This window comes from Natator depressus, chromosome 7, assembly GCF_965152275.1.
Source record: "Natator depressus isolate rNatDep1 chromosome 7, rNatDep2.hap1, whole genome shotgun sequence".
Classification (NCBI taxonomy): domain Eukaryota; kingdom Metazoa; phylum Chordata; order Testudines; family Cheloniidae; genus Natator; species Natator depressus.
The window spans coordinates 53,901,985-53,914,485 of record NC_134240.1 but is presented as its reverse complement, the minus strand read 5'-3'; the positions used below and the strand labels follow the sequence as shown (position 1 = coordinate 53,914,485).

Below are 12,501 nucleotides of genomic sequence, written 5' to 3'. Positions count from 1 at the left end.
ATAATTTAGATGGAGTTAAGTGTGTCCTGAGTGGTATTTCCCTCTTATGTGATGGGTTTGATCATTTTGTCGATGAGTGTCAGCATTAGAAAAAACTTGCAGAACCAGAACTCTGCTGAATTCATGGTCCTGTGAATAATGGATAGGTGACTGGAAGATCCTAGGTTCTCTACATCTCTTGAACAGTCTGCATTGCTGCATAGTGACCATTGATTCACTGGTACTTGGACAGATCCAGGAAAAGCATTGGGCAGGTTAAGAATGCATTAAATCAGGTTTCTTCCCAACCTACAGTACAGAGGGCCAGATTACAGTCCCGGATCTGTGTCGCTGGATATGCTGTGTCTGAAGAGTCTGACTTCACCTTTAAGCACCCCTGACTCTGGGTGAGGCCAGAGCTTTTCACTCCCAGACTCTACACATTTGGGGATGAGAATTCCAGGCGGCCAGAGGGTTGGTTGTGTTAGCCATTCTTATGGAATTTAGTTCTTCTACCACAGAAAGATTTGTTATGGATGCCCTCCAGCTTGAGAGGTTTCTTTCTTCCTCTATTTGATGTTTATCTAATCTTATTCCTGTTCGGTTTTGTTGTATGTTAATGCATGACTTCATGACAAGATTTAGTTGGGGTCTGCAGCCTCCTCCAAAGCCTTTCCCAAAACACTTCACTACAGGCTCATTGACTTTAAAATAAACAAATCAGACCAGAACCCCACTGTTTGTTCCTTCCGGCTTTGCTGACATCGAAATCCATAGCTTGCAAATTGATTCTCAAAACTTTGTTATGACTAAATCCATGGCTTTCCAAACGTCATTCCTGGGTCCTTGGAATCCACCCAGACTGTCTCTGTAGCCCAGTTTGGTTTTGTCTTTGTGTTTGAAGGACATAAATAAATTTTAATTCAGAACTTTACATTCTTTTCTCCTCACCTTTCTTTAACACTAATTTACTTGCATCTTGCTCTCTTGTTGCTGATTGGTCTTTATTGCTTTACTACGGCTCCTCTTACTGAATGATTCTGACCAATCAGTTGGCAGGCAGAGCTCCGCCCCTGCTTCGGCCGCCATGAGTGCTGCCGGCCTGGCTGAGCAAGGTACGTGGCATGAGTCCTGTTATCTCCTGAGTGCCTGAACCTAGCCCACACCCACTCACTGCCAGTAAAAAAACCAGCATGCAAGTGCCTGCGCACCCAGTGAGACGTCATCCATGCTTGCTGGCTGAGAAATTGGCATGCAGAACAGATTTCATCTAATCTGGAACCATCACCACGTTGATCTTACTGAATTACTAACCAGATTTGAAGGCCAGACATGTATAGGGCCCTGCAGCGAGACCAGCACATGAGTCGGGAGGGGGAATTGATGTGTGTGTGGCTAGTGCCTGCTATTTCAGCAGGTGGGGCTGAGCAGATTAGCCAAGAATCTGAATTTAAAACTTTGGGAAGCCCAGACTAAAGGGCTTTATTTGCATATGCTCTTTAGAACCCTGTTGAACTGAGATGGATCAGGTTGATTGTTACCCTGCAATAGCAGGTTGCTCTGAAATAAACAGCTACTGTGTCCTAGGAGAACATGGAACTGGGTTCCCCTCTGCTTCCATTTCTTCTGTAAAATGGGGTGAATTAGGACAGTAGAGAGCCTTGGGTTTCTGTTCCCAGTACAATATTGTCTTAAAGCAAGAAGAAAAGCTTTCTGTCGGGCTACTGTGGAGCAGTCAGATTTCACAAAGCTGAATTCAGTGCTCTTCCTTCCCACCACCCCCCAAAAATGCCTGGCAGCTTGAGACCGTAACAGTGTCTCAGCACTGTACTGCTGCAGGGCTGAGAGAGCCAGTGTTGGTTAGTGAACTAAGTATAGGGATGGAAGTCATGAATTTCTGGGTGGCCAAATTGGGAATGGCAATCACTGACGTGTGGCATGGCCTGAGGCCTGCCACCTGGAGGTAAGGCAACTGCAGAGTCCACAGACCAAAGGACTGTCGTTGAGAAAGAAGAGTGAGAGGAATGGGGCTCAGAGAAGCATTCCGTGGCATTGTTTGGAGTTGGTATTTTGGTCCCATGTGAAACGCTGCCCCTCAGCACATCCAGAGTGTCCAGTGTTCATTGCTGATGAGTTCAGCATGATGGGTTTGTGACTCTTAATGCCAAGACTGTGAGCCTAAGGGGCTGCCTTTCATTTTCGTCAGAGGCTAAAACAAGATGTGCCTGGCCGGCAGAGGGGGTGGGGGACAGAGGTTGTGCTCTGTGCTTCTCATCAGAGATTAATGAAGAGATGTTAAACCAGTAATAGAAATACATGTTAAATTATAGGACTTTCAGTAGGGGCTCTTAACAGCACTGTGGAGGGAACAGGGTTTTGAATCTCCTTACATAGAGGAGGTGGGGAGGGATGCGGTCAGTGTCCCATGCTTGGAAACCAGCAAAGTATGGGTGCACAAGACGTTTGCTAAACTTAAAGGGGTCCCCCACACATTTCCCTGATGTCTCCTGTGTTGAATGCTGAGGATTACTTGTCTGCTCCTCTCATTAAAGAAGTAAGTCCTGTCTGTCTGTTGTTAGCTGCAGGAATCCCACCCACATCCTCTGATTTCTGTCGGATAATGTGTACAGATTAACCAGTGGGTAAATTACGTAGTGTCTGCTTTGCTTGGGATGTCTGCCGCTTCTTTGTCACTGTGAGAGTGTACATCTCCTGTATCCTCGGCGTATCCTTACAAACCATGATGATGCATGAGCTAAATGAGCAACCAACTGAATTTCTTTCTTCACTGCTGAACCAGTAACTGGACTGTGAGAGAAATGTATGTAACTGAAATGCTGAGATCACAGTTGGTACCATCAGAGGGGTGAGAGGGGAAGCTGTGTCTTCCAGGGCCCATGCCTGGTATTGCAGGGTGCTGGGCTGGGTGGGAGGTGTTCTCTGCTAGAGGCTAGGCTGGCATCCAGAATGCCTGGGGCAGGTGGGAAGACTATCTCCACCAGAGGCCCGGCTTGTGTAAGCAGGTGGGGAAGCTGTCTGCGGAAGCCGTGGTCTCTGGTGTAACTTCATAATGTTTTACCTGTCTACAGAGATAAATGGGAGTGTTGGGAAGGGTGGAGAGTGAAGAATCAGCAGACTCCCAGCTTGTTCCTGGGTCGCCAGGACATGGGGCAGTAGTGCAGGCCTGCTCTGTGCTGTTTTTGGGAGCTGGAGCTTTAAGGCAAATTCCAGACGTGAGATGCTTGCATTATGGAGTAGAGTTAGGACCAGCTCAGCCATGGCAGTTGCCAAGTTTATGGTGTTATTTTCTTGGTATTGGAGAGAAGCAGCTGTTGTCTGCACCATTTCAGCCTGAGCTGAGCAAAAAGTTTTGTCCCAGGTGTTGTCTAACCAGTATAAGTGATGTCTGTCGGCCATGTGGGATAGCTGAGGTGTATGGGTGTGGAGTTGAAGAGTTACACAGGTATTTCAGTCTCAAGGCCTTGCAGCTGCTGGTTTGTTGCAATGCCTTCTTGTCTAATTGTGGACAAATCCAGAGAAAAGCGTGAGTGCCAGTTTACCAGCACATCTTCTGGGAGTGGTAGGACAATGGAGTGTTTCATCAGAGGTTCTAAGCAAGGCAGATTTGGTGTTGCACATTCTGTCACTTCCTCTTCCTCTCTCTTTCTGTCTTTGTCCATGTCCTCACTGTGGTTAGCATCCCAATCTGGTGCCTGCTCATGCTGATGAGGCCACACACTTTTAAATAGCTGCTTAGGAAAGGCATGTCAACTCCTTGTCACAGCAGCTTCTTGCCAAGGGAGTGGAAACAGCTGGGCACCGTCCACGAGAGTTAACCAAACTGTTCTGTATCCACTGAGACTGGAGGCAGGGAGGCCCATTGCAGACAACTATTGTTAATGTGTCACTTTCCTGTTGCATGTGCAAGCCCCGCCTACCCTGATCATGAATATGTGCACATGGCCAGACGCACACACTGTGGGTGTGTGACTCTCTCTCTCTCTCGTGCACTGCCAGACACTCCTCCTCCCTATGTGTGTGTGTCTGTCTGTCCTGTCTGTCTGTTGGTTTCTCAGTTCTATTCTAGTTGTTCAGACGAAGCATGGCAGAGCTTCCATCACCGTCAATGAAGAAATTCAGCCTTCCCTTCTCTTCTTTTTTCACTCTCTCTCTCTTTACAAACTGGCAGTGCTGCTTTCGCTCCTTCCCCACCAAAGTCCTCGATCCAATTTTATTACTTGCGATTATCCCAGACATTCCTCTGACTAATTTTGCATCTTGGCAGTGATTAGGATTTCTTTGCATTATCGACACCTCCCCCCGCCACTTCATAAATAAAGTCTCCCTTATGTAAATGGCTGTACTTGAGGGAAAATCTCTGTCCGGATACTAGAATCTGACAGATGTCTTCAGCTTTTTCTCTGTAATGGCTGTCACCTTTGGAGGAAGGGGAAGCTGTGAGAGAGTAGAGGACTTGAAATAAAATCACCTTGGGAGCTCTGCACTGTTGGACACTGGATCTCAGTGAGGTTATGGAGGGTGGGAGAGTTGCTGGCTTAACACTAACTGTTGAATAGAAAGGACAGGCTACCTTCCCTCTCTCGATCTGATTGTGATGGGTAGCGACACAACAGTTTGACCGCTGCTGCTTTCATCATTACCAAGAGAAATTAGCAGGGGGTTGTCCCTTTAATTCTCATGCAGTCTGGAAGGGAAGGGAAGAGAGATTTAAAACCAAACCCTCACCACCTTGTCCTGTTTTTCTCTGCAGCTACCAAAAGCCTATTGAACAAGAAGTCGGATGGAGTGAAGGTAGGTCCAAGCTTTTCTACCTCCCTGCTCCTTTTCAGTCCATTTACCAGCAGGCAGCTGCCTCAGTACTGGGGCAGTCCTCTGAAGAATGGGTTGTTAGGGAGCTGCTGGGTCAGATCCCCACACCTCTTACCTGCACAGCATACAGCTAGCAAGGTGTGTTATAGGATTTCCTTCCCCCTAAGCTTTGGGTACTGGCTGTTGCCTGAGGCAGGACACTGGGCTGGAGGGACCAAAGATCTGATCCCGTCTGGCACAAGCCCTGGCCTGTGCAGTTCGGCTCCTGAGCATGGGAAGATTTTGCTTTTTTGCAAAGCTATTGTCAGAGGATGACGAAGGCCAGCAGCACTCATGGAAATCTCCCCATCTCACCCCTTCGCTCCGTTGACAGGACCTGGGGGTTGTGGGGAGGGGGAGTTCCACCCATTGGGGATCTGTTGGGTCAGAATGTGACCATTTCACTGTGTCGGTTACATCTGAGTTGCGAAAGGGCAAGCAGTACTGCTTTCTCCACCCTCACAGGCCAGGGACTCTGTGCTCCCTGTTCAAGGAAATCACCGTTTCCTTAGTTCACTCTCCTTATGTGTGTTGTAGCCTGATCTATGAATCTGATATTCATTATGTTGGTTACTTAAGAATTTCCAGTGATCACTCTGAGGTTTGACAAGTTCTTGTCCCGAGATGAGGACCAGTATTGTTAGAATTACTGTTCAGTTGGGAACCCCGAAGGGCACAGCTGCAACGCTCACACTTTAGGAACCTGTGTGTATTTATAATAGTTTATTAATACATTTAGCAAAGTCACAAACACTCTAACCCAGCAAGGTAGATAGAGATAATATAGAACATGCATCAGAACATCCATTTACTCATGCCATCCCTTGCAGAACAAACTGAAATGTTAGCCATCATCTTCCTCATCATCACCACCACCAGTGGCCATCATCCTGGCACCTCCCAAGGGCTGTATCTCGCTCTCCTCTTGCCCCCAGGCTTGGATACAACTTTTATAACATGTTACGCTGACACCACTCTGTCTAATGCATATTCAGTCGAGGTTTCTCCCCTCTTCCTTATTTGTATTCCTCACATTACTAATGTTGGGGGGCCCTTCTCCTATAGGTTAGGATGTTAATGATCTCAACTCATTATCATATACGTCAGTTCGTTGCCATGGCACTCTTGTGGTAACACATCTGTAGACGTTCCCGTCCTAAAATATCCAAAAGCCAATGTTAGCTCATGTTCCTGTGGCTGGCTGGTAGTGTTATGGACAATCCCCCCTCTTAAACACTCTGTTCCCAGTTCCCCCAAACTCAGGGATGACCGTCAGGCCATTCATGTGTGCCAAAGTGTGTAGACCTCAAGCCTATATTTGTGTGTGTCTGTTTTGGCACACAAGAGACAGGCCTGTAGTTTTCCTTGCATTACTGCTGAATAAAATAAACGCTAACGCTAGCTCTATGGGCTACAGTGTGCAGCCTTTGGTTCTGGAGTTCAGAAAGGAGCCATTCCCCAGGACATAGGCCATGACTCCAGGTGGCGACTTACACCTGGTAACTAGCTGTTTAGAGCAAGGATGAGTAGAAAAGTCCAGTAAATGAGGAATTCCATGCCTGTTGCTAAGTGCAACTCTTCTCCTCTCGCAGGAAGGGAGCACTTTATTCATCCAGGTTTGTGCTTTCAGTTGAAGCCCCAGACTTTCCCTGCTGGTTAAATGACAGGAAACAAAAGGTAGGAATAAATGGTCATTTTTCAGAATGGAGAGAGGTAAACAGCAGTGTCATAGAATCATAGAATATCAGGGTTGGAAGGGACCTCAGGAGGTCATCTAGTCCAACCCCCTGCTCAAAGCAGGGCCAATCCCCAATTTTTGCCCCGGATCCCTAACTGGCCCCCTCAAGGATTGAACTCATAACCCTGGGTTTAGCAGGCCAATGCTCAAACCACTGAGCTATCCCTCCCCCCCGGTGGACATCCCCCAGATGTCCACCAGGGATCTGTACTGGGACCTGTCCTATTCAACATATTCATAAATGACCTGGAAAAGGGGGTAAACATTGTGGTGACAAAGTTTGCAGACTATACAAAACTGCTCAAAATAGTTAAGTCCAAAGCAGGTTGCGAAGAGTTACAAAGGGACCTCACAAAACTGGGTTACTGGGCTACAAAATGGCAGATGAAATTTAATATTGATAAATGCAAAGTAATACACATTGGAAAACATAATCCCAACCATACATACAAAATGATGGGGTCTTAATTAGCTGTTGCCACTCAAGAAAAAGATTTTGGAGTCATTGTGGATAATTCTCTGAAAACATCCACTCAATGTGCAGCGGCAGTCAAAAAAGGGAACCAAATGTTGGGAATCATTAGAAAAGGGATAGATAATAAACTAGAAAATAATCACTTTCTTCTTCAAGATGTGTTGCTCATGTCGATTCCATTCTAGGAGTGCGCGTGCCCACGTGCGCGGCCATCTGAGATTTTTGCCTTAGCGGTATTTGTAGGGTCACGCTCTTGAGTGCCGCGCTCACGCATCAGTATATTAGGCGCTGCCGGCCCTACACCCTCCCAGTTCCTTCCTACTGCCCGTGGTGGTTAGTCAGAGCGCCTTTCCCTTGCCTCTCAAGGGCTCGAGTCTTAGGCCTTGTAAATAGTTTACAAGTAGTTAGTAAGTAGTTTTAAGCCCTGCTCTGACTGCAACAGGCCTATGACCCCCATAGCAACTGCCTCAAATGCTTGGAGGAATCGCATGTGAAGGAAAAGTGTCGCATCTGTAAGAACTTTCGTCCCAGAACTCAGAGTGAGACCATCTTTCTCATGGAGGCTGCTGTCCGCCCGGCATCTGAGCCTTCTGGCTAGACTCTGCCCCAAGCACCTTGGTACACAGCGCACCCCTGGCACCAGTGCCTAAGAGGAAGTCGAAGAAGGGTGACTCCCTGGCACTGAGCAAGAAGGGCAAAGGACCCAGTTCAGGCCAACAGCCCACATCAGAGCCACATGGGGACACCCCACGCCGATGTGGCCCCTTAGTCCCCCAAGGAATCTCCCACTGACTCCAGGGAACAGTAGGGGACCCAGACTGGTGGCAGGGTCGATGCCTTTCCAGGCTCTCCCAGAGAGCAGAAGCCTCTATCAGGACCGCATGTGTCGCAGGTCACAGGCAAAGGCTCCTGGTGAGGGCAAACCAGCCGTAAAGACCGCCCAGAGGGTGGGCGAATGATGCCAGTCTCCAGAGATGAGACAGTGCTCTCCATCTGCATGTTCCAGGTCTCTGTCTTCTGCGGGAAGACCTAGATCTCTGACACCGCACTCGCCGTCTCCACCTTCTCGATGCGGGTCGTCTAGAGGAAGGCACCAGTCACCATATCGCCAGCACCAATCATCCTTCCACCAGCTGTCTCCTCGGTGCAGATCCCGGTCTTCTAGACCGCGGGAGCGCTCTGCGTCACAGTACCGATCCCCCTGTCCCCAATCCACCTACTTGAGACACCGGTCTCCTGTGGCAATGGTTAGCCGTCAGACGCAAGCTTCAATGTCCCCTCCGTGGTCACCAGAAGGTGATTCCTCTAGTTCAGAAAGGAAATTCAGCACTTTAACACTACAGCATCAGCACGATTGGGCACCTGAGGCTGCATCAACCTCCGTGATGCCGTCAGGGCAGCGAGGCCAGTGGTTGGTGCAATGGACCTACTGGGGTGCATGGGGCATGCCTGTGGTGCTGATGCCTCAGTCAGTCCATTACTTGGCCACCGCCTCAGAGCTGCAACCAGCGGCACCGAGCTCGGTGCGCGAGGCGCATTCGGAGGCTGGGGGAGAGGAGCAAGCGCCCACCCCAAAACCCTCTTCCCCTTCCCTGGTGATCCAGTTGTTGTCGTTGTCCCCAGATGAGGGTGTGGCAGGCCCCTCCCACACCAGCCCGCCGGACGATTTTAAAGAACATCAGGCCCTGCTTCATAGGTGGCTACGAACTTGGGCTTGGAAGTGGAGCAGATGGCCGAACAGGGGGACGCCCTGTTCTATGTGCTCTCGACCTCCACCCCCACCTGTGTTGCATTACTAGTACATGGTGGGGTCCTAAAAATAGCAAAAGCCCTTTGGCAAACTCCTCCTTCCATCCCTCCCACTTCCAAGAGGGCAGAAAAAAGATATTTTATCCCTGCCAAGGGGTTCGAATATTTGGCCTTGCTGGTCATCTTGGCAGCCAATGAGAAGGACAGATGGGGGCAAACCACTTCAGCCCCCAAGAATAAAGAGGCCAAGAGGCTGGACATCTTTGGGAGACAGATTTATTCAACTGCCAGCCTTCAGTTCCGGTTGGCCAACCCCCAGGCTCTCTTGGAGAAGTACAGTTTCAACTTATAGGACTCCCTCTGTAAGTTCAAGGACTCAGTGCCCCAGGACTCGGTCCAGGAATTCGGGGCCCTGGAGGAGGAGGGTATGACGGCTGCAAGGTGCACCATCCAAATGGTGTGGGACGTGGCCAATTTGGCAGCTAGGGTGGTCGCATTGGCGGTGGTCATGAGGCGCAGATCCTGGCTTCAGACCACTGGCCTGTCCCAGGAAATGCAGACCTCGATCCAGGATCTTCCTTTTGATGGGAATGGTCTCTTTGCAGAGCACTGACAAGAGGCTGCACAGACTGAAGGACACTCAGGCCACCCTTTGCTCGCTGGGTCTGCATACGCCGCAGTCAGCAAGGAAGCAGTTCCGGTCACCCCTGCCACCAAGGCCTTGGCAGCCTCAACAGGGGCCTACAAGGAGAAGGGATAGGGTCACGAGTTTTAATTGTCACTGCCCTTCCTCCTCCCACTGCCCTGCACAGCCTATCCCATCAAAGCCTCACGAGAGCCAGAAGTGCTCATTTTGAGGGTGCACTCAAGGGCGATGCCCCAGTCATCTCTCCGGATCCGCCTCATCCTTTCCTTAACCGTCTTTGCCCCTACCATTCGGCCTGGTCACAAGTCACCTTGGACCGTTGGGTGCTAGAAATTGTATCTTGGGGCTACACCCTGCAATTCTTGGCTGCTCCCCACCTCTTCCCTGTCCCTCTGCAGGGACCCTTCTCACGAACAACTCCTCGTTCAAGAGGTTGAGAACCTCCTGTAGCTGGGGGCAGTGGAGGAGGTCCCCTGTGATAGGAAAGGAAAAGGGTTCTAAGACCCATTCTGGACCTGCAGCGCCTCAACAAGTCTCTCAAAAGGTTGAAGTTCTGCATGGTCTCTCTGGCCTCCATCATCCCCTCCCTGGATCTGGGAGACCGGTACACCGCCCTTGGTCTGAAGGATGCTTTATTTCCATATCTCCATCTTCCAAGGTCGCAGATGATTCCTCCGTTCTGTGGTGGACAGGTGCCATTTCCAGTTCACAGGGCTGCCCTTTGGTCTCTTGTCTGCCCCGAGGGCCTTTACAAAAGGTATGGCACCAGTGGCTACTTACCTCAGGCATTGAGGGGTTCAGGTCTATCCATATCTCAACGATTGGCTCATCAAGGGCAGATCTTGGGGACAGGTGCAGAGGAGCCTTGAACTGGTTAGTTCCACCTGCCACGATCTGGGCCTGTTGACCATAAACTAAGGGTATGTCTACACTACCAAATTAGGTCGAATTTATAGAAGTCGTTTTTTTTTAAATCGGTTTTATATATTTGAGTGTGTGTGTCCCCACAGAAAATGCTCTAAGTGCATTAAGTGCATTAACTCGGCGGAGTGCTTCCACAGTACCGAGGCTAGAATCGACTTCTGGAGTGTTGCATTGTGGGTAGCTATCCCACAGTTCCCGAGTCTCCGCTGCCCATTGGAATTCTGGGTTGAGATCCCAATGCCTGATGGGGCTAAAACATTGTCGCGGGTGGTTCTGGGTACATATCGTCAGGCCCCCGTTCCCTCCCTCCCTCCGTGAAAGCAAGGGCAGACAATCGTTTCGCGCCTTTTTTCCTGAGTTACCTGTGCGGACGCCATACCACGGCAAGCATGGAGCCCACTCAGGTAACCGTCACCGTATGTCTCCTGGGTGCTGGCAGACGTGGTACTGCATTGATACACAGTAGCAGCAACCCATTGCCTTGTGGCAGCAGACGGTACAGTACGACTGGTAGCCGTCATCGTCATGTCCGAGGTGCTCCTGGCCACGTCGGCCAGGAGCGCCTGGGCAGACATGGGCGCAGGGACTAAATTTGGCGTGACTTGACCAGGTCATTCTCTTTAGTCCTGCAGTCAGTCCTATTGAACCATCTTATGGTGAGCAGGCAGGTGATACGGATTGCTAGCAGTCCTACTGTACCATCTTCTGCCAGGCAGGCAAGAGATGAGGATGGCTAGCAGTCCTACTGCACCGTCTTCTGCCGAGCAGCCATGAGATGTGGATGGCTTGCAGTCCTTCTGCAGCGTCTGCTGCCAGCCAAAGATGTAAAAGATAGATGGAGTGGATCAAAACAAGAAATAGACCAGATTTGTTTTGTACTCATTTCCTTCCCCCATCTAGGGGACTCATTCCTCTAGGTCACACTGCAGTCACTCACAGAGAAGGTGCAGCGAGGTAAATCTAGCCATGTATCAATCAGAGGCCAGACCAACCTGCTTGTCCCAATAAGAACAATTACTTAGGTGCACCATTTCTTATTGGAACCCTCCGTGAAGTCCTGCCTAAAAATACTCATTGATGTAAAGCCACCCCCTTTGTTGATTTTAATTCCCTGTAAGCCATGTCGTCAGTCGCCCCTCCCTCCGTCAGAGCAACGGCAGACAATCGTTCCGCGCCTTTTTTCTGTGTGGACGCCATACCACGGCAAGCATGGAGGCCGCTCAGCTCACTTTGGCAATTAGGAGCACATTAAACACCACACGCATTATCCAGCAGTATATGCAGCACCAGAACCTGGCAGAACGATACCGGGCGAGGAGGCGACGTCAGCGCGGTCACGTGAGTGATCAGGACATGGACACAGATTTCTCTGAAAGCATGGGCCCTGCCAATGCATGCATCATGGTGCTAATGGGGCAGGTTCATGCTGTGGAATGCCGATTCTGAGCTCGGGAAACAAGCACAGACTGGTGGGACCGCATAGTGTTGCAGGTCTGGGACGATTCCCAGTGGCTGCAAAACTTTCGCATGCGTAAGGGCACTTTCATGGAACTTTGTGACTTGCTTTCCCCTGCCCTGAAGCACAAGAATACCAAGATGAGAGCAGCCCTCACAGTTCACAAGTGAGTGGCAATAGCCCTCTGGAAGCTTGCAACGCCAGACAGCTACTGGTCAGTCGGGAATCAATTTGGAGTGGGCAAATCTACTGTGGGGGCTGCTGTGATGCAAGTAGCCCACGCAATCAAAGATCTGCTGATATCAAGGGTAGGGACCCTGGGAAATGTGCAGGTCATAGTGGATGGCTTTGCTGCAATGGGATTCCCTAACTGTGGTGGGGCCATAGATGGAACCCATATCCCTATCTTGGCACCGGAGCACCAAGCCAGCGAGTACATAAACCGCAAGGGGTACTTTTCAATAGTGCTGCAAGCTCTGGTGGATCACAAGGGACGTTTCACCAACGTCAATGTGGGATGGCCGGGAAAGGTACATGACGCTTGCATCTTCAGGAACTCTGGTCTGTTTCAAAAGCTGCAGGAAGGGACTTTATTCCCAGACCAGAAAATAACTGTTGGGGATGTTGAAATGCTTATAGTTATCCTTGGGGACTCAGCCTACCCC

The 12,501-nt window shown here is 49.9% G+C and overlaps 1 protein-coding gene across 32 annotated transcripts in view; it reads left to right on the top strand.

The window, feature by feature from the left end:
- CAMK2G (calcium/calmodulin dependent protein kinase II gamma) overlaps positions 1-12,501 on the top strand; it is a 176,241-nt gene that overhangs the window by 125,084 nt on the left and 38,656 nt on the right. For 17 of the 32 annotated variants that reach the window (XM_074958479.1, XM_074958476.1, XM_074958486.1 and 14 more), the window contains exons 13-14: positions 1,032-1,094; positions 4,751-4,791. In XM_074958479.1, coding sequence (XP_074814580.1) covers positions 1,032-1,094; positions 4,751-4,791 — 104 coding nt within the window. The remainder of the gene's footprint in view (positions 1-1,031; positions 1,095-4,750; positions 4,792-12,501) is intronic. The other 15 variants (XM_074958485.1, XM_074958474.1, XM_074958482.1 and 12 more) reach the window with 1 other exon arrangement.